This window comes from Dendropsophus ebraccatus, chromosome 5 (assembly GCF_027789765.1).
Source record: "Dendropsophus ebraccatus isolate aDenEbr1 chromosome 5, aDenEbr1.pat, whole genome shotgun sequence".
NCBI classification, from domain to species: Eukaryota; Metazoa; Chordata; class Amphibia; order Anura; family Hylidae; genus Dendropsophus; species Dendropsophus ebraccatus.
This window is the reverse complement of record NC_091458.1, coordinates 123,321,721-123,348,551: the sequence shown is the minus strand read 5'-3', so window position 1 is coordinate 123,348,551 and position 26,831 is coordinate 123,321,721. Positions and strand designations below refer to the sequence as shown.

General features: G+C 44.6%; 1 protein-coding gene across 4 annotated transcripts in view; it reads right to left on the bottom strand.

Annotated features, from left to right (window-relative positions):
• The window catches only part of AUTS2 (activator of transcription and developmental regulator AUTS2), a 1,036,368-nt gene that overhangs the window by 606,549 nt on the left and 402,988 nt on the right, over window positions 1-26,831 (bottom strand). For all 4 annotated transcript variants that reach the window (XM_069971174.1, XM_069971176.1, XM_069971175.1 and 1 more), the window contains exon 3: window positions 20,737-20,838. In XM_069971174.1, the coding sequence (XP_069827275.1) occupies window positions 20,737-20,838 (102 nt within the window). The remainder of the gene's footprint in view (window positions 1-20,736; window positions 20,839-26,831) is intronic.

Genomic DNA, 26,831 nt, shown 5'->3' with positions numbered 1-26,831 from the left:
TCCTTTTCTGAAATCCATTCCGGGCTTTGGCTTCAAAAATCTGTCAGCTAAATCTGTCTGTGTGAAGGCAGTCTAATTCTCTGCTATTAGTCCACACTGGGAGGCCTACAGTCGCATCTAAAGGATTCTTCTGTGAGTAAAAATATTTGAATTTTTTCGACTTCAGCGAATATGTAAATCACCCGCCCCCTTAACCCATATGCTGCCGGCGCATACATACATACATACATACATACATACATACATACATACATACGTAATATTTTCTAAACAAAATGGCTTCATAAAGAGCCCGTAACAAGTTATTCATAGAATCTTTAGGAAGTGATTTGCACTAAAACTATTTCAGGTACAGTGATTACAAAAGTAGCGGTCAATGACCGACATATTATAGTTAGAGTCCCCCACAGATAGAGAGAATGTAGTAGTAAGTATTGTCATTTTACATTACTTATTCCAAGACTTTTATGGTAAATATCCACACATTTTATATCAACAGGGATTGTTGTGTTGTATTAATGTCTGGTGCAAACAATGGGGAATAATGTCAACCTCTATTCTTCTTAGAAATGTAAAATCTCCCACATGTAAATATGTGTATTGCTGGGGAGAGATGGGTGGCACAAGGGCTTTGTTATACATATTTGTCCTGACTTTTGTTTATGCAGGTCTGAGTGAACGAGGGAACAGTGGGTATCATTTCAATTTCTGATGTCAACATCAAATTACTTATTTAATTTCATGCCTGGTGAAGCATCGTATAGCTACATGCAGAATCATTTCACTTCATTTGTTATGCTGTGTTTTCTCGGCGATTGGCTTGCCTTCCAACTGACAGCTTTAATTACGACAAGAATTTGATTGCACTGCTGAGGAATTAACATAAAGCAACAAAGCATTTAAGAACCCAGACTTACAAAACAAAAATAGGCTTTGGGAAGCCCATCAACCTGCTGCCTAAATACAGGCTGCCTGTCATTCTCACATCGCTTTACAGCATTTCAGCTAACTTGTACTGTACGGCTCCCAATTTGTAGAAACAATGTACATTTTTATACTGTCAATGGCAAAATAATAATAATAATAATAATAATAATAATAATAAGAAGAAGAAGAAGAAGAAGAAGAAGAAAAAACTTAATTCCATAATATTATTTCATCACCAGCCTACAGCTTGCAGTTGCAACCCCTTCTCCACATATTCCAATAGAGTACATGAATGTCATTAGGAGAGGACTCCCCTTTTTAGAGTTTCAGCCATTTAGTGGAACAGGTAGCATTATTTCTTCCAATGTAAGGCTAGTCTATAAGGGTATGACCACACTACAGAATTCCGGTGGATCACCTGCCGCGGATTCCGCCGGTCGCCCCCGGTTTGGCAGATTCCACTGTTCGCCCGAAGAATGAGTGGGTTCATTCTTTGGGCAGACAGTGGAGTCTGCCAAACCATAGAATAAAGCCTATGGGACCAGCGGAGATAGGTGCGGCCGCGAGCTCGGTGATCCGCCGGGATTCTGTAGTATGGATCTACCCTTAGCCAGAGCACATGTTCTGGCAGACCATTTGTTTCAATAATAGTTACAATAAAATACTATGAATGTATACCCAATCACAATTTTCTGTAATGATAACAGTTGGAGTTTCTGCTAAACCTACAATGCTCAGGTGATACGGGACGTGCTTCAATGGACTTGATAAGACAACTAATTTAAATCTATTGATCAGAATTTCATCCTATTACTTCGACATTCAAACATCATGCTCAGACATACATCATGTCACTTATCTCAGACTTTGTGACCTCACATTTTCTCACAGGCTACTTTTTATAGAGTGTGTGGCTGGCAGTATGTAGGCATTGTACAATAGCTTAATAAACTGCTGAAAAGGGTCAATGTAAGATACCAGTTACATTGTTATGTGTATGTCCGTCAATGCAGTGTTGACAAATGACAAATGGCAGCCAGCATTGTTCAGATTCCAGCTTTAACCCTTTGAGGACCCAGCCCAAAATGACCCAGTGGACTACGCCAAATCTCATTTTTGCATTTTCGTTTTTTCCTCCACCCCTTCTAAGAGCTCTAGTACTTTAATTACTTTAAAAGAAGCCCCAAAATATTATTTATGAAAATATAAATTGGAAAAAAGAATGCAATATGATAACATTTGTTCCTGTGCCTAAGTAATGTACTATATGGTAAAAGCGACAGTGATAACATTATAGGTCAGTCCGAACACAACCATTTGCAGGTTTACACAGATTTTTTAATGTTATATTTATATATATATATATATTTTTTTTTTATGAAATCCTTTTTTTTATTATTGTTGTTGTTGTTGTTATTATTAATAGTTTAATAAAATGGCCCTATTGTGACTCTTATAACGGTCTTAGTTTTTAGTCTACGGGGCTGTATGGGGTGTAATTTTTTGTGCAATGATCTCTAGTTTTTATTAATACCATATTTGTGTAGATCGGACGTTTTGATCACTTTTTATTATTTTTTTTTTCTATTAAAGCTGGGTTCACACTATGTATATTTGAGGCTGTATTTGTGAGGCTGTATAGCAACCAAAACAAGGAGTGGATTGAAAACACAGAAAGGCTCTGTTCACATAATGTTGTAATTGAGTGGATAGCCGCCAAATATTTGCTGTTATTTTAAAACAACGGCTGTTATATTGAAATAATGGCCGTTATTTACTGTTATATGGCGGCCATCCACTCAGTTTCAACATTGTGTGAATAGATCCTTTCTGGGTTTTCAATCCACTCCTGGTTTTGGTTGCTATGAGGACCTGACATGAGGACCAAATACAGCCTGAAATATACATAGTGTGAACCCAGCCTAATTAAAATGTAACAAAAAAAACGTAATCCTAGCACTTTTTCCTCTCTTTTCTTTACGCCTTTTGCCATATGGGAAGACGATTGTTATATTTTAATAGATTGGACAATTACGCACACTACTTTATATAATATGTTTATTTATTTATTTTTATATGTTGCATATATATAATGGGATAGGGGTTTGATTTCAATCTTTATTGGGGGAGGGGCTTTGGGGTATTTTTAAAAACATTTCAGTCCCCCTGGGGGACTTTTACATGCAATCATTAGATTGCATACACTTATCATTGCTTATCATCACTTATCACGGAGGAGGGTAAGAGACCTCCAGCTGTCTGTGAAAGTGATCGGTAAGTGACAGGAGCTTTTCCTGTCACTTAAACTTAAACGTTGTGATCGTGCCGCGATCGTAGGGTTTAAGGAGTTAATTACAGACTGCAGCGCAATCGCTGTAGCCTGTCATTAATGGTAAGGGCCTGGCTACTGACTGCAGCTAGCCCCCACCTGCTATGAAGCGTGCTCCGCTCCCGAGCGTTCTTCATAGCTCCTTAGAGACCCATGACGTACAGTTATGTCCATGGTCATCTGGTGACAGACATCCATGAAGTAACTGTATATCCAGGGTCGTCTAGGGGTTAAAAAGGCATCAAAATATTTTGGCATGTCAGAGAGACAGGTCGAAATTTTTGACCACTTGGGGTGTTCGTTTTGAGACCATGACCGATAGAAAGAAAGAGACGAGAGAAGTCACAGCACATTCCTTTCCCTGCTTTGTCTCATATCAGAAGATGGCAGCAAAAGGAGGCTATGTTCACACTGTATCGAAACGGACATTGCTTAGCAACGGCCATTGTTACGCTGGCCACAGGAACATTTATTTACAAATGGCCCATTCAGGGTGTGTATGGAAATCAATTAAGCATTGATTTCCTTACACATCACAAATGAACAGATTGCATCAGTGTGTGCACAAAAGATTAATAACGACCGCTGTTTGTGGAACAATAGCCGTTATTAACTGCTATGCTAATTTTTTGCACAGCTGCAGCAAACAATGGCCGTTCTTGGTGTGGCATGTGCATGGAACGACAGTATTGCATTGCCGCCCAGGCTGAAAAGAACGTCCGTTCTTTAAAAGATAATAAATTGTGTGAATACACCCAAAAAGTCTATTGGACTTCTTCTCAATGAAACAGAGCAGGGAGAGGATCACAGGATCAGACCTTGTCCGATAAAAACTTTTGACATGAATATACTTTTGACAATATAGGCGCATTTAGTACTGTGTGTGTATTATACGTATGAATCATTCAAAAGGGGAGCTATATTAATGTAGTATTCAAAGCAGAACATTGTAATCGAAGGTATAATAAATGTTGTAGTCATCAAAGCCTGTCATATCCTTTAGGCTATGTTCACACTGCGTATATGTCCGGCCGCATATTTTCACGGCCGGACATATACGCGGTAAACTCCGGCCCGAGATTTACGCTACTTGCGGCCGGCTACGTACGGACCGTGAACTTACGCCCGAAGTCTACTCACGCTTCCCGAGCGCCCTACATAGCGATCTGACAGCGATCTTTTACTTGGAAATCTTCGCCTAGCCCCGGACACAGAACCCTTTGGATCGGCACAAAAAGCTGCAAAAATGAAGAAATCACCACTTCGTACGAGACCGCATGTAACGCTACGGGCGTAAGTTATGGCATTTTCGTCCGCAAACAATGGTCTGGTTCATTTTTTACGCCGCCGCGTACGATCCGGGTGTAAGTTCGTACGTAGTGTGGACTGTGCAGCCGTACTTCGTATACTTTCCATTATACGCAAACCTACGTAAGTCTCCGGCCGCTTATTCACGGAACGCGCTACGGCCAGAAACTTACGTACTGTGAACATAGCCTTAAAGGGAACCTGTCACCCCCCCCCCCCCTCGTGCCGGGGTAACAGGGTCTCTCAGCGCGCACGCCGGGCGGCAGCGGCAGCGGCTAAGATCTCCGTGACCCGAACGGATCCAGAAGCGGGACCCGGCGGGATCAGGTGAGTATAGGGGGCTGTAGCTGGGGGTCGGGAGCCTGTCACCCCGGCACGGGGGGTGACAGGTTCCCTTAAATTTACTTATACATATATTGAAATTTTGAACCTCTACAGGCTCACTGGTAAAGTATGAGACTGGGACTTTTTTGGACAAGATATGAGTTTACACATGGGAACATACAGTACATATTCATCTGAATTAAAGCTATACAAAGTACAAAAAACGAAAATGTGTAAAGCTAATAAAGTATAGTAAATCATTTTAAGGTCATGTTGACACACTGTAAAATAACGGCCACCATTTTGGATTTTAAATAGCAGACATTGTTTTCTTTCTCAATTATATCCATTCAAACGATGGCCTTTGGTTCACACTGTATAAAATAAAGTACGCTGTTCACATGAGCCATTAAATTATTGTTTGTCATCGATTCACTGTTGTTATTTTGCAAACAGCAGCTGTTATTTTAAGTTTTTCGAACATACTACTTTTTTCCCACTGTCCTTTGTAATAAAATCAATGGACCTTTTAAATAAAGACACACTCAAAAAGGCCATCTTTCACTTTGAACTAGAATTATTTTCCAATGACCATTATTGCAATGAAAGCCATTGATACATGCTAAACCACGGCCGTTGTTTGGTACTCAAAAAAATAAAAAATAACAACCGTTATTTTGAGTATCAAATAAGGGCCATAGAAAATTGTGTGGACATAGCCCAAAGCTGTATTCCTGCAATTGCAAGTTATTTATATTTCGTTGGTGGTGGTGGTGGGGTGGGGTTTGACCACTTGGGGTGTTCGTATTGAGACCATGACCGATAGAAAGAAAGAGACGAGAGAGGTCACAGCACATTCCTTTCCCTGCTTTGTCTCACATCAGAAGATGGCAGCAAAAGGAGGCTATGTTCACACTGTATTGAAACGGACATTGCTTAGCAACGGCCATTGTTACGCTGGCCGAACATCAGACGTTGGGTGTTTGTATGTTCCTGCGGCTGTTCAAGCTGCAGCTGTCCGAGCTCGGACGGCCACAGGAACATTTATTTACAAATGGCCCATTCAGGGTGTGTATGGAAATCAATTAAGCATTGATTTCCTTACACATCAAAAATGAACAGCTTGCATCAGTGTGTGCACAAAAGATTAATAACGACCGCTGTTTGTGGAACATTAGCCGTTATTAACTGCTATGCTCATTTTTTGCACAGCTGCAGCAAACAATGGCAGCAAACAATGGCAGCAAACAGCAGCCGTTATTTTAAGTAGTTCGAACATACTACTTTTATCCCACTGTCCTTTGTAATAAAATCAAGGGACCTTTTAAATAAAGACACACTCAAAAAGGCCATCTTTCACTTTGAACTAGAATTATTTTCCAATGGCCATTATTGCAATGAAAGCCATTGATACATGCTAAACCACGGCCGTTGTTTGGTACTCAAAAAAAGAAAAAATAACAACCGTTATTTTGAGTATCAAATAATGGCCATAGAAAATTGTGTGGACATAGCCCAAAGCTGTATTCTTGCAATTGCAAGTTATTTATATTTTGTTGGTGGTAGGTGGGGGGGGGGATAAAATTAAAAAAAAAGTAATCTTCTTGCTTTTTCCTGCTTGCTCTGACTTGGCAAAAAAACAACATGTTGTTCCTACAAAATCTACCTGCAGCCAATCAGTGAATGAGGCAGGTCACCATTGTCACGGCCGCGGCGGCGTCCCGTGTTCCGGGCCACCGCCGCGACCTCCTCCTGCCCCATGCAGCCGCCGGCGTCCTTGTGCAGGGACCCGGCGCTGCTGCTAGTTCGGCCCCTGGGGGCGCCTCACCTCTCCTCCGCTCCTGTCTCCGTCTGTGCCGGCCGGCGCGCGCGTCCCCGCCTCCTAGGGCGCGCGCGCCGGCTGTCTCAGGTTTAAAGGGCCAGTCTGCCCTTAATTGGTTAATTGCACCTAGCACTCCCTATAAATCCCAGCTTGCCCTGTCCCTTGTGTTGGAGCCTTTACATGCTTCCCATAGCGTTTGGCCCAGCCCCCTGTTGTTCCTGATTCCTATCCGCTACCTGGTCCCTAGTCCTTGTTCCTGGTTCCTGCTCCCCTGTCACTCCATTGCTCCTGTGTTCAGCCGGTCACCTGCGGTTACGCCTACAGACCTCTGCCAGCACTATCTCCTGCCTACTGCTCCTGCCACGCCTCGCCTGCCGTCACTAGCAACCAAGCCAGGGGTAGCGACCTGGGGGTCACCTGCCTCAGCAAGTCCATCCCGCCTTGCGGCGGGCTCTGGTGAAAACCAGCGGCCCCTTAGACTCCGCTCCCTGGTGAGGTTAGTGCCATCGCTGGTGACGGTCCAGTGGATCCACTACTCCAGGCGCTACAACCATTCTGGTCTGTGATTAGCTGCATGGGAAGTTCCTGCCTGTACATCACTGCAGTAGATTGCTTTTTTGTCTTTATTAAAGGAGAAGTCCGGTGAAAATGTTTTTTTAAAGTAATGAATTGCCCTGCAAAAGTTATACAAATTACCAATATACACTTGTTATGGGAAATGCTTATAAAGTGCTTTTTTTCCCTGCACTACTACTGCATCAAGGCTTCACTTCCTGGATAACATGGTGATGTCACGACCCGACTCCCAGAGCTGTGCGGGCTGTGGTTGCTGGAGAGGATGATAGCAAAGGGATGCTCAGTGTCCCTCCAGTGCCCTGTGTCCCTATTGGTGATATATTGGTATATATTGGTGATTTGTATAAATTTGGGGGGCAATACCATACTTGAATAAAAATTTTTGCTGGACTTCTCCTTTAAGCAAACATTAAGGATTATGAGTGATATATTTTAGATAAATTTGTTCCTATAATAACTGTGACCTTTTACTTGCTTGTGTCTAATCCTTTAGTGCGGCAACTATTCAATAGCGGTGAACATCTGCAATGTACTGTATATTTACTAAACGCTGAAGAGAACTGTTTGTGACTTTATTGAAGAAAAGTTAAGTGTTTTCTCCAGAATTTTAATCTGAATCGTTCAGAGAACTCCCACATTGCTTGGGATTTTGATCCTTTTGGCTGACTGCTACGTACAGTCTGATCCAGCTAGGAATGGGATTCAAATTGATTAGATAACAAGTACAGTATCACAGGCTTGTTTGAGAACATCAACATCAGGTTTTAATAAAAATAAATTACAAGATATAACTCAATGTCAATGCACGGATAAATGACAAATTATGGGAATTTCATTTCCATAACTTTTAAGTTAGGAAGAGATTAAAATGTTCTTTCTATAAAATCTTTGAGAATTCCATACTTTATAACAAACTTTTTCATATCAGGACACCTTATGGATGTTTGTTGCCCTGGCACAAAGTACAAGAGCTTTTTTGGTAGCCTTAGGTGACTGTAGACATAAAAACAAGGTACATTTAATTTATGTGATATATTATAACAAAATCAATAAATAAAATTACATTTTTCTTCTATGTAACTTAAAATCGTTGACCACTTTGCAAAGATTTTGTCCAATGAATGTATAAGTGGCTGTCTAATGATGTCGGCAAGAAATAGGCAAGGGTGAGGCAAGGCTTCACATATTTTACTAAATACTTGTTCTGTTACCATATTATCCAGAAGACTAAATCAGATCTTTCATATACTCTTTCTGTCCTATCTTCTTTCTACCATTACCCATTATGCTGACTATTTAGATTAAAAAAAAAAAACTACAGTAGAGCTTACCATAAAGCATTAGCTGACATTGCAACAGTGGACACAGACTCAGATTTACTATAACAAATGTTCCAGAATTCTGTCACGTTGAGCCAAGAAATTGGCTTCCATGCTTTGTACCACATTTATTATTGTAGTGTGGCAGACACACAGCGTTCCATACTATCAGCAGGTCATCTATGTATCTGCCATGTATCTGTCATTGCAACCCCAATAGTATAGACATAGTACTGATCATTGCATTTACAGTAAAATAGTTATGGGTCAAAAGAAACCATGTGGTACACCTAATAAATGCAATAAGATCAGGCCCATATCCATTGTAGGGTTCCAAATGGGATTGAAGAGATTCCATGGCCGCCTGATGGGGAATATGTCTGTATAAAGAAACAACATATTGGAGCGTTTACCTCCCTGATTCTTATTTTTTTTAAATAGGCTTGGGAGGGGTGTTTTCTTTATTCCACCTCCCCCTTCATATACCTAGTCTTGATGGTAATAAAAAAGGTCATGTTGGTATCTGCCTTTTTTGTTTGGGCAATGATGTTTCTAGATCTTCCAGGCGATCATTCACAGTAGCCAGCACTCTATTATATTCAAGTAAACTCTTGTACTTCAGAGAAATCTTAATGTTCTTGATTAGAGATATCAAGATTCATTGCAAATTGCGCTGTCAATTCGCTTTGTTCTGCAAAGCAGATTCTCAACGATTCATTAAGGAAATTCGCAAAATTAAAAAAATAAATAAATAAATGGCGGCTGCACAAGCTGTCTGGAGCATCACTGGGCAGGAGAAATGAATTAACCATAATCCCTAGTGCGTCCATTCAGCTGCAGGCCACTCTGTGATGTCAGTACCTCCCCCTCTTTATAAGGCGGTTCGTTAATGGAGGTGGCCAGTCGGCTGTGTGTGGAAGAGAGAGCTGGATGGCAGCAGGCAGATAGAGCAGAACAGGGAGAGACTAACCGAGTGATATAGGGACAGGGAGGAGAGGAATGGTGGAAATTGGATGATTGACTGGCTGATTGACTTGAAAATTTTTACACTTTTACAACAACATGCTTTAACAAATTCACTCTTCTGTAATAGTGCCAGTATTGTAGCCACTATAGTTTCCAGCTGCTTCGCTCATCTCTATTCTTGATATCTTCTTGCAATTGAGCATATTTCTCTTTCTCATGGCGCACAATTAATTTCATAAGTTCAAGCAAACCTTGAGAAAAAATTGCATTCCACTCAAAAAATTGTCAGCCAGAGACCTCCAATAATCTCTGTCTTTGGTTAAATAAATCTCCAGTGTTGTACATAATCCCACCATAAGCGTTTCTCGTTTTGAAGGTACTTCTCAAGTATTCTTATGTCTGCTTATAAGTCCAGACCTTGCAGGTCAATTGTGCTGTTAGAAGCAAATGCATCAGCTGCTTTGCCTTGCCTTGCTCTTGTGCTTCGAGACATCCTCTTGGCAATAAACAAGCAATACTAAGACTCTGCAACAATGTCATTTTTACTTTTTATTGAAGTTCCTTTCCATACACAAGCAAATAATAAGTTGTAGCCAGCTCACCTTCTCTGCACACCTGGAACGCACGTCCCCTCACTCCAACTGTGTGTACCATACAGGAACAAAGACCGAGGGGCTCAATATAAGGCGCAAATATGTTGCTTTATTCGGTGATCCATTAAAGTCAGAGGACATACAGGACCAGCTTAGTCTAAAACCAACATGTTTCAGGTACTGTTCATACCCAAAGTCATGGCTACCCATTTACATTACTAGTGGTGCCTGCCTTTCCTCTTCTCTTTACTTTGTTTAGTAGCCTAGTAGCCATGACTAAAGCCCCTATTACAGGGGGCGATGTATAGAATGGGTACCAGACGGGTGGGGGAGGAGCTTTGAGGGGGCTGCCTGGGTGATTGTCAGATCGTCCGGGCATCCCATAGGAGTCAGCGGTGGTCTGCTGCCATCAATCCTATTACACGGAGCGACTGAAGCTGATTGTTAACAGGCTGATTGTTGCCGTTACAGCCTGTTGGAAGACAACAGTCAGCCAACATCGTGCATGTCGGCTCATCGGTTTCTTCTATTGCACAAAACGATTATCGGTCGTAAGTCGGTATCAGCTGAATTCTGACAAATATGGCCTTAAGGGTATGCAAAGTACCTGAAATGTGTTGTTAATTGTCTGAGCGAATGGATCACTGAATAAAGCAACATATTTGTGCTGTATGCTGAGCCCAGCAGTCTTTGTTCCTGTATACTGTCTCTGCAAGCAGGTGACGTAGTTATACAGTTTACCCACAGCAACTTACCCAGCCCCTGCAGATACTGGTCAGTGAATAGCATACATCACCCCTAAGATAATCAATAGAGCGGTAGACATGTTGCCACCATTACAGAATACAGTGGTTCAACAGCAACAAGCATGGGGTCTGGGACACTGCAGTAGGACAAGGAACAGAACGCTTCCCTGCTCTGCCATGACTCTGCTATTCAATTGTATTAGCCTTGTATAGAACACTGATACAAATGAACAGAGACAGAGGCACCTGCAGGCTAGCTCATGGCAGTTCCCTGAAGTGGCTGTCATTTTCACAGACGATTCTGAAGATCTGCATAGTGGCAGCATGCGGTGAGCCATTGTGTTTTCTGACACCTTTTCATCACAGCCAGGACGAACATTTTTGCAATATGTCCTACAGTAGCTATTCTATATAATTGCTTTCAGTAACCACTGCATATATTCTTTTTTTATAAATTCTTTATTTAATACAAAGGAAGAGAAAAACAAAAGAAAACAAACACCATAGAGATACAAACCAAGACAATAAAATAAAATACACAACAATAAAGAAAGCAAAACACAATTTTCTTGCAGATAAGAGCCAGAAGTGGGGCCGTATCCCCCAGGGATGGCATAGGGATAACCCCACAAACGTGGCGTACGTACCAATGGGAGCGCTGTATATCGTGTACTCACGGTGCAACGGGGAGTGTATCGGGACGCTGCACAAAGCTATGATCATAGTCGGTGGTACACATGAGAGGGCAAGCGGGAAGGCCATCCCAAGGGTGGGCCCACACCCTGCTCCGCTGCTTTCCCAGAGAAAGAAGAAAAAGAGGTCCCATGGGTAAGGCGCCCACGAGACATCAAGTACAGAGAAAGGGGTTAGGTAGGAGAGAATGCAGGAGGGAGAGAAAAGAGGACCAGGTGAGAGGGGCGAGGGGTATTGGAGGAGGGGGAGGGGGGGGGAGAGGGGGTCAGGACCCAGATGGCAACTTCCAGAGCAACCCACGGCTACCTCTACATTGGTGAAGGGGCAGTGTCCCCAGCCAGGAGGGTAGCATATTCGGGAGTGGTCTGAAACTCCATCCAGGTGAACCATGTCTTCGTGAAGCGGGAGTTGGAGTTGTGCAGGGAGGACGTCAGATCCTCCATCCTCATCAATTCATTAACTTTGGTTACCCACAGCGACACAGGGGGAGGAATCGAGCGTTTCCAGAACAGAGGCACACACGCCCTGGCAGCCATGACCAGAAAGCGCAGCAGAGATCGCCTGTATGTCTGTATTGCCATCCCGCTGTGATGTAGGAGGAAGAGAGCAGGGGTGAATTCCACGGAGGCTCCCGTTACACGTCTCGAGGTCTCAATCACTCGATTCCAGAAATTGGATAGTAAGGGGCAGGACCAGAAGATGTGCAGGAACGTACCCTGAGAGTCTCGGCACCTCCAACAGAGCGGGTCAGACTCAGGCCAGATCGCGTGTAATTTTACCGGAACCTGGTACCAGCGCGTCAGGATCTTGTACCCTGCCTCTTGGAGACGCGAGCTCACCGAGCTCTTATGTGCGAGCGTCAGGATATTGGTCCTTTGGGTCGAGGTCAAGTTCAGATTCAGGTCCTCCTCCCATCTCACCAGATAAGGGGGGGGGTCCTGGTCAGGCGGGGACACCAAATCGGAGTAAATCAGGGAGAGAGAGTGTCGCAGTGTGTCAGAGCCATCACAGAGGGTCTCGAAGTAAGTCATTGTGGTAGAGAATTGGGACGGCGGCGGGAGGGACCTAAGATAGTGAGTAAGCTGTAAAGTCCTCCACATTCCCAGGGGCGGGGTGTCAGAGTTGGACCTCAGAGCCTCCGCAGTAAGCCAAGAGGAACCCGAGGAGAGATGTTTCACCCTAAAGACCCTTAGGGATATCCACCTCCGAAAGACCGGGTCTGAAAGGCTCGGCACAAAATCCGGGTTACCAAGGACCGGCGTCATCAAGGAGCCCCTTGGTATGAACCTGTCTCGGACCGTGGGGTGTCCACAGGCTTTAAATGTCGGGCCGATCGTGGGGTGCGGGTAGAGAGCTTGACATGCCTCTCTAGGGAGCCATGGTACACAACTTAGGGGAATGTCCGTCGAAGCCTGTTCTATGGCGACCCAGGGTTTTGTCTTGGCGTGCCTAGTCCAGTCAATCACTCTGGTCAGGTGGGAAGCCAGGTAGTACATGTAGATGTCTGGCAAGGACACTCCTCCACACTCCTTCCGTCTACACAAGATTGTCCTTTTTATGCGGGCAGGTTTTGCTCCCCAGATGAATTTCAGCAGAATGGATGTTATTGCTTTAAAGAAGGATTTAGGGACCCCGATTGGCAGGCATTGGAAAACATACAGCAACTTTGGCAGGAGCGTCATCTTAAATATGGCGCATCTACCAAACCATGTGAACGTCCCCTTGCTCCATTCGGAACAGCAGGATTTGATCTGGGCTAAGAGAGGTGGGTAGTTGAGAGTGTATAGGTCCTGGAGAGAGGCAGATAGTACAATACCCAAGTATTTGATGGACCTCGTGGCCCAGCGAAAGCCAAAGGAGGGTTGGATGGAGGACACCACCTCCGTTGGGAGGGAGATGTTAAGTGCCTCCGATTTGGAATAGTTGATCTTGAAGTTAGACAAGGAGGAGTAAACCTCCAATTCTCTCATCAAGACTGGCAATGTAATTCTCGGGGAGGAGATAAAAAAGAGTAGGTCATCCGCGTAGGCGGCCACCTTATGAGTAGTGCCCCCAACGCGGATCCCCTCAATATCCCCATTGGCCCGGATGTTACGCATGAGGGGCTCAAGGGTGAGTACAAAAATTAATGGGGATAGGGGACAGCCCTGTCTGGTCCCGTTGTGGATCGTGAAGCTCTCGGAAAGGATACCATTCACCCGGACCTTGGCTGAAGGGTTGGAGTACAATGACAAGACCCAGGATAGGAAATTTGAGCCTAGGCCCAGAGCTCTTAATGTTTCCTCCATGAACGCCCAGTTGACCCGGTCAAAAGCCTTTTCCGCGTCGGTGGATAACAACATCAACGGAGTGCGGGAGACTAGAGCTCTATGGACCAGGTCAACTGTGCGCAGGGTGTTATCGCGGGCCTCACGGCCGGGCATGAAGCCTGATTGGTCCGGGTGAATGATAGTGTCTAAGTGCACCACCAGTCGGGTCGCCAAAATTTTTGCAAAGAGCTTCAGATCCACATTCAGGAGCGAGATCGGGTGGTAGCTGGCGCATTGGGAGTGGTCTTTACCTTCCTTGGGAATGACAACTACCGTGGCCCGAGTACTATCTCTAGGAGGAGACAATCCCTGTGCTAAGGAGTTGTAGGCCGAGAGGAAGTGAGGGGTGAGGATCTGTTCCAACTGTTTGTAGTATGGCAGAGTGAGGCCATCAGGGCCCGGGGCTTTGCCCGTCTTAGAGTCCTTGACGGCAGCTTTGAATTCTTGTTCAGAAATCGGGGCTTCTAGGGAGGCTATAATTTCCTCCGTGAGACTGGGAAGGCCCGAATCCGCAATATAGTTTCGGACCCGGGTACGGAAAGAGGGGGATTGGGTGAGGGGGTTGGAGATGTCCGCATTATACAGGGTGGCATAGAAGTCCCTGAATGTCCTTGCAATGCCCGCCGGGAGGTGCTCCCTGGTCTGAGTGGGTGTCATGATATGGGGGACATATGTCTTAGACCGCTGAGAACGGAGTGCCCTTGCCAGAGTCCTACCACATTTATTCCCGAATTCATAAAAATGCCTACGGCATTTAGTGAGTTGTGCTTTGGCCCTGTCTATGAGATGGGAACGCAAGGCGTCTCTGGTCTGTAACAATTGAGTTTTGGTGACGTCAGAGGGGGAGGATTTGTGCACGAGCTCTATGTCCCGAAGTTGGTCTAGGAGGCGTTTAGTTTTGGCGGCTTTGTCTTTTTTTAGGCGTGTTCCGTGTTTTATGAGCACACCTCTGGCCACACATTTATGCGCCTCCCATACCGTCATGGGAGAAGTCTCGTCGGGGGGATTCAGGTGGAAGTATTCCTCTAAGGACTGTTTGAGGTCCGCAAGGACCGCTACGTCCTGAATCAGCGTGGAGTTCAGTACCCACTGCCATTGTGTGGGGTATGGTTCGGGAAGGGAGATGGATAATGTAATCAAGGCGTGGTCGGAGAACGTAATGGTATCTATAGTCGCATCAGTCAGTAGGGTCATGTCACGGTGCCTCAGGAACAGATAGTCCAATCTGGAGAACATGTCATGGACCGGGGAATAGAAAGAATAGTCTCTGTCTCGTGGGTGGGTCAATCTCCATGTGTCAAGGAGTTGGTGGTCATGCAGTAGAGAGCCTACTCTCCGTAGTGTTGCACGATTAATATGGGAGGAGCCTCTGGAGGTATCTACCGTGGGGTCGAGGGCCAGGTTGATGTCCCCACCGACGACCAGGACCCCTTCTGCAAATTCGTCTACCCTGTCCAGGTAAGAGGCGAGGGCCCAAGCCTGACCCGCATTGGGGAGGTAGAGAGAGGCAAAGGTGAACATCTGAGATGCGATCCTACCTTTCACCAACATCATTCTCCCCTCCTCATCACAGCGTGAGTCAACCAGCTCCCACGGCAGCGACCTGGAAATTAAGATGCTCGTTCCTTTAGCCTTGGGGATGGGAGAGAAGCTGTGATAGACATGAGGAAACCAAGAGTTAGACAGTGTGAACTTGTGAGAAGTCAGCATGTGAGTCTCCTGTACAAAAGCAACATGTAGGCCCTGTTTCTTAAATAGATTTAACATGATAGAGCGCTTCCCGCAATCGTGTAGGCCCTTGACGTTCAGGGAGCCCACCTTTAGGGATTTCTGTGAGCGGGCCGCCATCTGGGTATCTGGGGAAGGGAAGGACAGTGGGGAGGGAGGGGACAGGGGGGGACTAAAGGTGGAGGAGGAGGGAAGATGGGGAAGGGGGGGGGGACAGAGAAAGGTTAGTAGGTAATAGAGAAGAAGACCCTAGACGGCTAGCAACCAGAAGAAGGGGTCAGGGGAAGAAGGGTAGGCAGATAGAGTAAGAGAAAAAGCACACAGATGCTTAGAAAGAAACACCGCTCCAGGAGGAGGGGCAAAGAAAGATGGAGACGTGGAAAACCAGGGGCGGGGGGACCCCCAGGCCGGCAACACAGCTTAAAGGATTCACTGAGAGCTCACCGCCCCATACCCCACAGTAGGGCACAGCGCGAGTGAGGATCCCAGGGCACAAACTTTAACTTTCCTTCCAGAACTTTAAATAGGAACCTGCAAAACGGAGGGGGCCACAGGAACCCCTAATTCCAACAGTAAGATTAGCGTGAATGTGGCACAACACGGGTAGGGCAACCGGAGGAGGGGGGGAGGGGGAGCAGGGGTTGAAGGGGAGGGGGGGGAGGAAAGGAGGGGAGGGAAAAAAGGGGGGGGGAGGGAAAAGGGGGAGGGGAGGGAAAGGGAGGGGGGGAGGGGAAGGGAGGGGGGGAAGGGAAGAGGAAAAGGGGAGGGAGGAAGAGGAGGGGGAAGGGAGAGGAAAGGAGGGAAGGGAGAGGGAAGGGGGGAGGGAGAGGAAGGGGGAGTAGGAAGGAGGGGAGGGAGCAGGGAGGGAAGAGGGGGGCGGCACCAGGCAAACCAATTGTTAAGGTAGTGCCACAGTCGGCCACCACTGGAGACAGCAGGCACACATCAGGGAAACATGTGTAGTGGGGGCCACAAGAAGCACCTTAGATCTCCCCTTTCACCGCTAAGTGTCTCCTCGAGACGCCCCCCAGCCACAGCCGCAGAACACAGGAGTCAGTCAGAAAACCATAACTTGCAGCTGGAGGCGTCGCTCCATCAACCCCTCCCCCCCCCCCCAGAGTCCCCAGAGACATGCGACAGTACAGGTAAACCTGTGTGAATATACGGTCCTGAGGGAAAGCGTAAACCACTGCATCCCCTCCGATGATGTGCTGAGATGAGTAGGTGCTGAGATGGGTATGCAGGGCTCAGATCAGGCTTCCATCGGGAACCTCCCAGACAGATCTTCTCCCATGGGCCGAGGGGGGGATGTGGATCGATCCGAGATGATGCGTGCTCGCGATCCACGATGGCGAGGTGGTGCGACCGGGTCCGGCAAATCCACCGACAGCCAGTCGGGTACCTCTACTGGGGAGATCCCTAGGAAGCTGAAGAGTTGCGGCAAGTCCTCATATCTTCTCAGGGGGAAGATGTCCGTACCCCGCCGGACCAGCACATGCAGTGGGTGTCCCCACCTGTATGATGCTCCCGCATCTTTAATGGCAAGCAGAAGTGGGCGGAGGAGACGTCTCATATGTAAGGTGCGTATGGAGACGTCAGGGAACAGACGGATTGTCTCTCCCTCATACTGAACCGTCTCTGAATTGCGCACTGCGAGCATCGGGGCTTCCTTGTCCACATAGTTGTGGAGGCGACAGAGGATGTCTCTCGGTGCCGGATTGTCACGGGAGGAGAGCCGCGCCACCCTATGCACTCTATCTATGTGGTAGGTCGAGTCCAGCGGTCTGTTTGTCGCTCTATTAAAAATTTCAGTCACCCGACGGAGCAAATCATCCTGTGGGTGGTTCTCGGACAGGCCTTTAATGCGCACATTGTTCCTGCGTCCCCGGTTCTCCTGATCATCTAGGAGGAGGGTTAGCCTCTGCGTGTGTGCGCGAGAGCGCGCCATCTCTTGCTCTAGCGTGTCCACCCTGTCGGACAAAATGGCGGCTGCATCCTCTGTAGCTGTCGTGCGGGCCGCCAGCCCCTCTACGTCCGCCCTGACCGCCTCCAAAGCTTGTTGTTGGGCGGCCTCAATCCTGGCCACCACAGCATCTAAGTCCCTTTTAGTCGGGAGTGCCTGAATAAGTTCCCTGAGGAGCTGGAACTCCGATTGTGGGACAGTACCTTGCGCCTGCGGGCTCACCGGTGAGGCGGCTCCATGTGCGGAGGGCCAGTCCGTGGGCTCCTGCTCCTCCATAGGAGCAACCCGATCTGCGGTGGCAGTTGTCCCCTGCGCGGAGTCTGTGGCCTCGCGTCGGTCCCTAGGCGGAAGTGGCTGCAGACGGGCCGTCGCCATGTTGCAGGGCCGCGGGCCGGGTCGTGAGGAGGAGGACGGCTGCAGAAACCTCTCAATGCGGGGGGTGCCCGACGTGGATCTCGTCACCGGTGGGTTCGGGGTTCCTGCAGGCTTTCCCCGCCTGACCGGCATCAGGTATGAGGTGAAGGAAGGAGTTATGCAGCTGTGTCTGTGTCGCGCGGCCCGGAGCTCCACCGAAGTGCGACCTCACCGCGCCATCGCTAAGCCACGCCCCGCACTGCATATATTCTGAACACCCCATAAAGCCTGCTGTTTAGTCATGCTCTAACCCAGTCCTACAAAATTTGACCCTTTTCAGAGCCCCTCAGCCCCATGTTTGCCCGTTTTCTTTCACATTACCTTCACTTTCTGCCAGAAAATAATCTATGTCATTCACTTCAACTATCAGGGATTTTCCATATTATGGCCAATCGGTTTGCACTGAAGATTGTTTTTAATGATATTTTATTAGATCTTGCCATATGCTGAATATTTCTTTATTTCTTTAGTTCTTTATAATCTGTAAATTAATCTTAACTTGTTTCAGTCTGGTTGCTGCTCACATTTGTGAAGTGACATTCTTCTGCTTGAATCTCATTACACAACCTTGTCACTTGCCAAGTCTAACTTCCATGTAGCTCATTGGTAGACAATAATAGGAGAATAGTTGAAAGTTATTTTGACGTTAAGAATAAGGAATCTGACATGTTTAAGAAATTTGTAATCGCTTTATTTCTTACCAACCAATTTTATTTTCAGACCCTCGCTGTAGTCACTCATTTGATTTCATCTGGAGAGAAATCTGTCTGGACTAAATTTTTAGTATAAGAAATTCAGTCTGTTAAAACTTTCTGACCTTATTTCTATGCTATAGATAGTATCATGCTGCACAAAGTATTTTGACCATTTTATTAGTTTAAAGATGTCTTCCAAGAGTATTCTCTCATATACCAGCAACATACTGTGCATATTTAAATTTGTATGCTTGTTAATCTTGCTACTTTAAGTGAATGTACCACTAGGTACATTCCTTTTCACATCAACTGAACGGTGTCGGCACGGGGATGCTGGGGCCGTGGTACTTTTTTTGAACCGATGTCCAGTTCCTGCGCACAATGCCGGTCTATTACCAAGCACCGACTGTGCTTGAAACACTGGGAGCAGGCAGGATTCTAATGGAGCCGCGTCACAGAGGGAGCTCTGCCACACTGGGGACCAGCGAGTCTGCCCTAGGGCTTCATTCCCAGCTGGTGCTCTGTAATAGACCGGCAACATGCACGGGAACTGGGTGGTAGGACTGTGGCACCGGAATTCCGCCACTCTGTTCATGTAAGAAACAAAAAAGCAATGTACCTAGTGGTACATTCACTTTAAAGAACATTTTAAATCAGCTGATGCCATCATAATTGTTGGTATGAAAAGATTATAATTTTCATTAAGGTATATAAAAAAACAACATTTAATCAAACATATAAATGTAGCAAATTTTAAAATAAATACACTATGGGACTAGATTAGTAAGGGTAGATATTTTGAACTGCCCAATTGTTGTTATTTACTAGCACTGCATAGTTTCACCTTAATGTGGTTAGCAGGATATGATGCACTACACTTAGCATGGCTTCACTAATCCCTAATACATCTGTAAATCACTTCATCTGCCAAAAATGACTCCTTGCTCCAGAAAAAAATGCCTAGGAGTTTTGAACACTAAGAAGAACTAAGGCACAGACCCCTTAGTAAACCTTGCCGTGTGCCTGGCGCAGGCTCTGCGTAAAAAAAATCTACACAGGTGTACATTGCTATCATGAATTATGCCTGTAAACAGGCATAATTCATGATAAATCAGCCATAGGCTCATTAGACGAGCGGGGGATACGGCAGGGAGAAGGGGCAAGTCTGTGCCTTCTCCTTGGAGTACCCCCGGCAGCAGTCTTCATAAACATCCTCCTAAGTGTTTAACTTCCCTGCAATCTCCTCCCCACTGGTGGTTGGTAGGCTAAGTCTGTCTTTAGTAACAGAAAGACCAGGACATAATAAGGAAGTGGGGCAGTACCTAGCTAGTTCTATGCACAGGAGAGAAGAACACAGCCTGGGCTTTGTATTTGCAATCTTTGAGCTACATTGTTCTTAGGGCCCATGCTGTGCCTAAAAGGTAAATCTCATTTCTGATTAAATAATGTTTTTGGCAGGAGTCTCTTGTGTAAATACTTGTGTTCCTACTACAGTATGTACACATTGCTTCCTCCTAAAAGCAATCGGTCTCTCTCCCTTTGGTCTGCAGGCTTGCCATTATAATCAGCAGTTCCGTACTTAATGTAACTCTTTCCTTGCTGTACTGCTACTGTTTTTTTCCTTTCTGCTCACATATCAGCTAGCTAACCCAATGCATCAGTAACCTTCCTCTTCCTACCACATCCCATCTATGGAAGTGTACTGTAATACATCTCCAAGTGTAGTGTCAGCCTTTCTAGTTTAGGGCATTTATCAACACTATGTAATGGCATAGCAGAAAGGAATGCTAGGGGACTGAATCGGGCCAGGAGAGTATGTGGGGGTGGGCCCGTACAGGATTCAGGGGGCCCTGTACAGTTTTTTTGCTATGTGGCCAAATTTATTATCTCTATCCCCTAAGCACAGGTGTCCTGTTTGATAAGCATATGGGTCGAATGCTGGTTAAGATTAGATAAATCTACCAGGAGAACTAAATCCTTTGCCTTATTTATTTGGTTTGTTGACAATTTAAGTACATACTTACATCACTTAGGTGTTCATGGAAAGTACTTCTCTGTGAAGGCTTTGTTTCTCTGCCTGGGCTTTCATTATCACTGTCTCGACAGTTGTTCTGTCCATGTTTAAGCTGAAGATAGATAATGAACATTTTAGAAATTCTAGTTGTATAATCAAAGTTCATGCTTACAATACATGTTATATTCATTTTGTTCACTCCTGTTAGTGTCAAATACTTATCTCAGTTTAAATTAAATCAACCGAAGGCAATATTCTGCTCATTTTAAACCCAATTTAAAGGCATATTAACATATCAACTAATACAGTTAAACTTGTAGGGTTTGTCAAGTTAAATATTTTTGTTAATACATTCATTTAGCAAACTTCCCTCCTTATAAATACAAAGAAGAAAAAGTAGCTGCACTCACCATTTAGCTAATCACAATATTCATATTCATACATAAAAGTACAGACAAGGTGTGGACATAAGCGGGCGGATACCAGCTGGGTGTGCATAACAGTCTGTTTCACGCTGCTGATCGCTTCTACGATCTGTAAAAGCGCTTAGTAGCACAAAACAGTCTGTATTTGTCATCCATTCTTTGTAGGTGGAGGGGAATAGGGAAGATTTATCAAGAAGTGTTAAAGTAGTTGCTTCAGAGAACAATGGACAATTTTAGTGTAAGACTGAGTAATAAATCACCCCCATAGTGCATATTTAGAGCAGATTGGTGGTTGGTAACTGAGATAATGAGCTATCAACAAGGCAATGAAATGAGTAGCATAATTCCAACTTTCACCCAATGTGGGAAAAAAAATCCTTTAATTCCCTTTAATTTCTTAATAACCGGTATAACTAGGTCTATATGTCACCTAAAGACCATTGTCCTTTTTTCAAATATGACCTGTCTCACTTTATGTGCTAATAAATATTTAGTGCTTTAACTTATTTAAGAAATTGAGAGACTTTTATTTTCTGACACCATGGGGGAGATTTATCAAACTGGTGTAAAGTAGAATTGTCTTAGTTGCCCCCGGCAACCAGATTCCACCTTTTATTTTTCAAATCTGTGAAGAATGAAGCGTGGAATCTGATTGGTTGCTAGGGGCAACTAAGACAATTCTACTTTACACCAGTTTAATAAATCTCCCCCATTGTACTTTATGCTAGTACAACGGTTGATATATAGAAACATAGAAGATTGTCGGCAGAAAAAGACCACTGGGTCCATCTAGTCTGCTCTTTTAGTATTATCCTTCTTATTATCTTAGGATAGATGTATGTTTATCCCAGGTGTGTTTAAATTCTGTTATTGTAGATTTACCAACCACCTCTGCTGGAAGTTTGTTCCAGGTATCTACTACTCTTTTAGTAAAATAATATTTTCTCACGTTGCTTCTGATCTTTTCCCCAACTAATCTCTCACTATGTCCTCGTGTTCTTGAGCTCAGTTTTTTACTAAAAACACTTCCCTTCTGAACCTTATTTAGTCCCTTAACATACTTAAAGGTTTCAATCACGTCGCCCCTTTCTCTTCTTTCCTCCAGACTATACAGATTCAAATCTTAAAGTCTTTCCTGATATGGTTTATGCCTTACACCCTTCACTATTTTTGTAGCCCGTCTTTGGAACCGTTCTATTTTATCAATGTCCTTTTTTATGTGAGGTCTCCAGACCTGGACACAGTATTCCAGATGTGGCCTCACCAGAGCTGTATACAGCGGGATCACAATCTCTCTCTTCCTACTGGTTATACCTCTAGCTATACACCCCAGCATACGATTTGCTTTCCCCACCACCTGGTTGCACTGGTGACTCATTTTAAGGCTGTCAGATATCACTACCCATAAATCCTTCTTTTCTGAAGTCTTTTCCAACACAGTACTGCCGATGTGACACTCGGATAGAGGATTCTTCCTCCCCAAGTGCATTATTTTACATTTGGAAACGTTGAACTTCAATTTCCACTGTTTGGACCACTTATCTAGCAAAGCTAAATCATTTTCCATATTACTGACACCTTCAGGATTATCAACCCTATTGCACACTTTTGTGTCGTCAGCAAACAGACAAACTTTACCTATCAAACCTTCTCCTATGTCACTTACAAACATATTAAAAAGAATAGGACCCAGAATAGACCCTTGTGGCACATCACTTGTAACCAGTCTCTGCTCGGAATATACACCATTAACAACAACTGGGGAGTACAATGTATTTATCATGACAGATATATCCATCATAATGCAAGCATGTAAGGGGTTGAAAGGAACCTACAACATTAAAAATTAAATCCAAACTGCAGGTAGCATGCTATAGATCAGGAGGCGCTGAGCAGACTGATATATAATTTAATTGAAAAAGTTCCATAATAATTTGTCATTTAAGTAAAACACTGTTCAGGTTGTCAGGTGAGAAACCGTGCTCACTGATTCACTATCTGTGTGTAATTGAGCTGTTAATCACTAAATAGAACCACCCACTTGTCTACTTAACCTACAATGCAGAGATTTACATAATTAAATGAAAAGTTATCCTATTTTTTCTTCCGTACAAAACTACCGTATTTTTGGGCGTATAAGGCGACTGGGCGTATAAGACGACATGACTATTAAAGAGATTGTCAGGGGTTCACCTTATATGCTGGAAAATGTTAACCCCTGCCTGACCGCAGCCCTGTTGTGGTCAGGCAGGGGTTAACTGCAGCTAAATTAATAAAACAACAAACAGTTAACTTACCTGGGCCCATTCCTGGCCTCCGCGCACCTTCTTGTCCGCACCCGTTCCCAACGTAGCCAGTGTAATGTACACTGATTGCGCTGGGGATGCCTGAAGCGCTCCCGAGCAGCCGAGCATCTAACCGGAGACGCTCGGCTGCTCGGGAGAGCTTCGGAAGAATGACAGGAGGCTCCGGAAGTACTCAAAGCCTTTGTCACACTGGCTGTGCCGGGAATGGGAGCCGAAATGAAGATGCGCGGAGGCCGTGAATGGGCCCAGGTGAGTTTACTGTTTATTTTTTTTTAAATGATCGCCCCATACGGTGGGAATGCGGGCCATTTTTGAGCCACCCACCGTATGGGGCGATCATACCCGGCATATAAGACGACCCCCGACTTCTGACAAGATTTTTCTGGGTGAGAAAGTCGTCTTATATGGCGGAAAATACGGTATATGTAAATCTTCTCAGCTTCTGTTCTGTAACATGGTACCTGCAGAGTGGATGGCATTTTCAATGTGACAGGTTCCCTTTAAATAAAAGTATAATATAATACATCACAATTTCTACTGTTCTCTTTGTTAGGAATTAAATATTCTAGTGAAGATTGAACATTACTAATCTATTAAAATGCAATAACCTATTTTTATTGTGTGTTTATTCAATTTTGGAGGCACCAGCTGCTACGGTAGCGAGCATTCCGCAGAGCTCTTCACTGTAGCTGAAGTGTGTGAGAACTCAATGCTGATTAGCGAGCTGCCCGTCTCCATCTTCTAATTATGGCTAATCCCACAACAGACTTTTAGTCACTGTGCAACTACTTCTCACTTGACCTACACAGCAGAGAAAAAAAAAAATCTGTCCCCACAAATCCACATGTTAATCCTGCCATCAGAAAATTCACAGGAGGCCATCTCTAGATATAATTGTTTAATTTATTGTATTAAGGTAATCCAGCAAAAGTTGTCTGCCTTTTCTCAATTCATGTACTTGTAGACTGCTATTTGTATCACTTAAGTGCTCAAGCTATCTGATGTCTTTTTGCACATGAAATGAATGGTGTAACTGTAATGGCCCAGAAAGGTATTTATTGTCAGGCGTCTGGAAATGTATTGTTGCTATTGGCAACCTTAGACAGTCTGTATTGGGGCCTATGTATTTGCTGCTTTTTCCTAACTCTCTTATTGAGATAGTGTTTTCTCTCATATATTTATTCAATATGTTGTTATGTATTAATCTCTAATGAGACAAGTGTTGAGCTTGATCAGTGCTCCTCCCCTGCAACCTATCACACTCTAGTGATTGGCCAGGGGAAATCTAGCTCTGCCCACCTTCTACCCAGAAGGGCTGTGTGGTCTCGTCAGTTGTCAGTTGGTAGTCTGGCATTGCCAGAGTAACATTTAACCTCCCTGCATCACCTCAGTAATCCTATCAGACTCCATCTTCAACCCCCTAACCTGTTTCCAGTCAGCCATAAGTACTAATACGTGTCTTCAAAGTCTCAGCAGGACATCCTCTGTATTTATTAGTGCCTGCTGTCGGATTGGTGAAGTGATAGAGGGTTTCCCATTCACCGTCCACATCTTCCTGGCTTCCAAGTCAGTGTGTCCATGCGTCTTCCTCCTACATGCTAGCGAGCATTGACAGTGTCAACTCTCTTCAGTAACTTCAAGTACCTATTCACACTTACCTTATAAAGGCTGGAAAACCGCAAAGTCCCTGGAACAGGTCTGTCTACTTGAAACCCTATTTATCCACCAAGTCTAAGCTATAGTAACCAAGGTAACCCTCCCCCTGAAGCTAAGGACTCTGATCAAGCCAACAGTTTACCGTCATCAGATGCCACTGTAGTGGACTGTACATAGTTATCCTTCAGGTAAAGTCTTAATATACCTTCACCGCTAATGTGTGAAGACTTTGATTAAAAATTATATGTCCCTGTTTGATGCTGAAGAAGACAAGGGCCCCAGCACCCTCAGACCCCACTGTGACAGGAAGGTTAGAGAAGGTGAGCCCTAAGGTTGCACTACACCACCCAGCAACACAACCCCTCAGCATATCACCGCACAACACCAAAGGGACATTATATAACAACATGGACCTGGAAAAAAAATTAAAACAGGTCCACTGCCTTTTATTTTTTGTTATTGTTACTGGTGTGTGTGTGTGTGTGTGGGGGGGGTACTGGGTAAGGGCCCTTTTACACAGAGCGATAATTGGCCGAAACGGGCTGATTCAGCCAAATATCGCTCCGTGTAGTAGAGACGATGATCAGCCGATGAAGCGTTCATCGGCTGATCGTTGGTTTAGGTTTGGACGCCGATGGCACATCGCTACGCATAATATCGATGCACAGCTGACGATTGCCCAAACACCTGATACCTTACTTCTCACTGGTCTACTCTTCTGTGCTTCACAGCTTCCCGTTCCCAACAGCTGCAGCTCTCATACGCTGATGCCGCTGGGACCTGGAAGCTGTGGAGCACAGGAGAGAAGAACGGATGCGGGGAAAGGTAAAGTATTAGGTGTTTGGGCTAACGATGTCCATGCAACCCTTACTGCCCGATTATCAGGTCATCTATTAGGTCCAGTAAACGAGCACCGATCTAGCAGATCGGCGCTTGTTTACTAAAACGATCGGACTGTAGTCGATTCCTGTAATAGGACCCTAATTTTGGTGGGATAAAAATCTTGGATATAGGAGGTTTCTTAAATTTTCAAATCAAATATGTCCTAATCAAGCACATTTTGAATAAGTACCTGCAATTGTGCAGGTAGTTAGATCTTTAATAAAATTATTAAAATAATATCATAATACTTCATGCCATCACTTTTGATTCATGGTTTGTGACATCAGTGAGCACATAGGCTTTATTACCCCTTACTAATGTGACTAAATTGATGGCCACTGGATTGCTCTGTTGTAGCAAATACCAGCAAATAAATGTAAATAGGAGCTGCAGACAGGAAGTGAGACCATGATTAGCTGAAGCAAACATGAAAGGCCGAAAAAAATAGGCCTTTAGAGAGTGATAAAAATATGGCCTAGCAAAGGGCAAGCCTAAAGAAATTATGTTATTAGAAATGTAGCTGAAAACATCATACCCCCTAAATATATTACCACCACACATCGTACTTCCTAATATAACACTGCAACACACCAAACTTCCTAAATATAATACTGCCATGCAATGTGCCTTCAGGTATTCCTAATAATACTAATATAATAAGCACCCTTAAAATATTATATGATATGCCCCCTTAATAAGATTATCCCCCCCAATAAGATATAAAGCATTATTCCCAGCTTAAGATACAGTATAATGCACTGTGACTTAAACTTCTGCAGATATAGTTGTCTCTATATAATGTATTGCTACATCTGCACAGTTCTGCTGCACTAGTA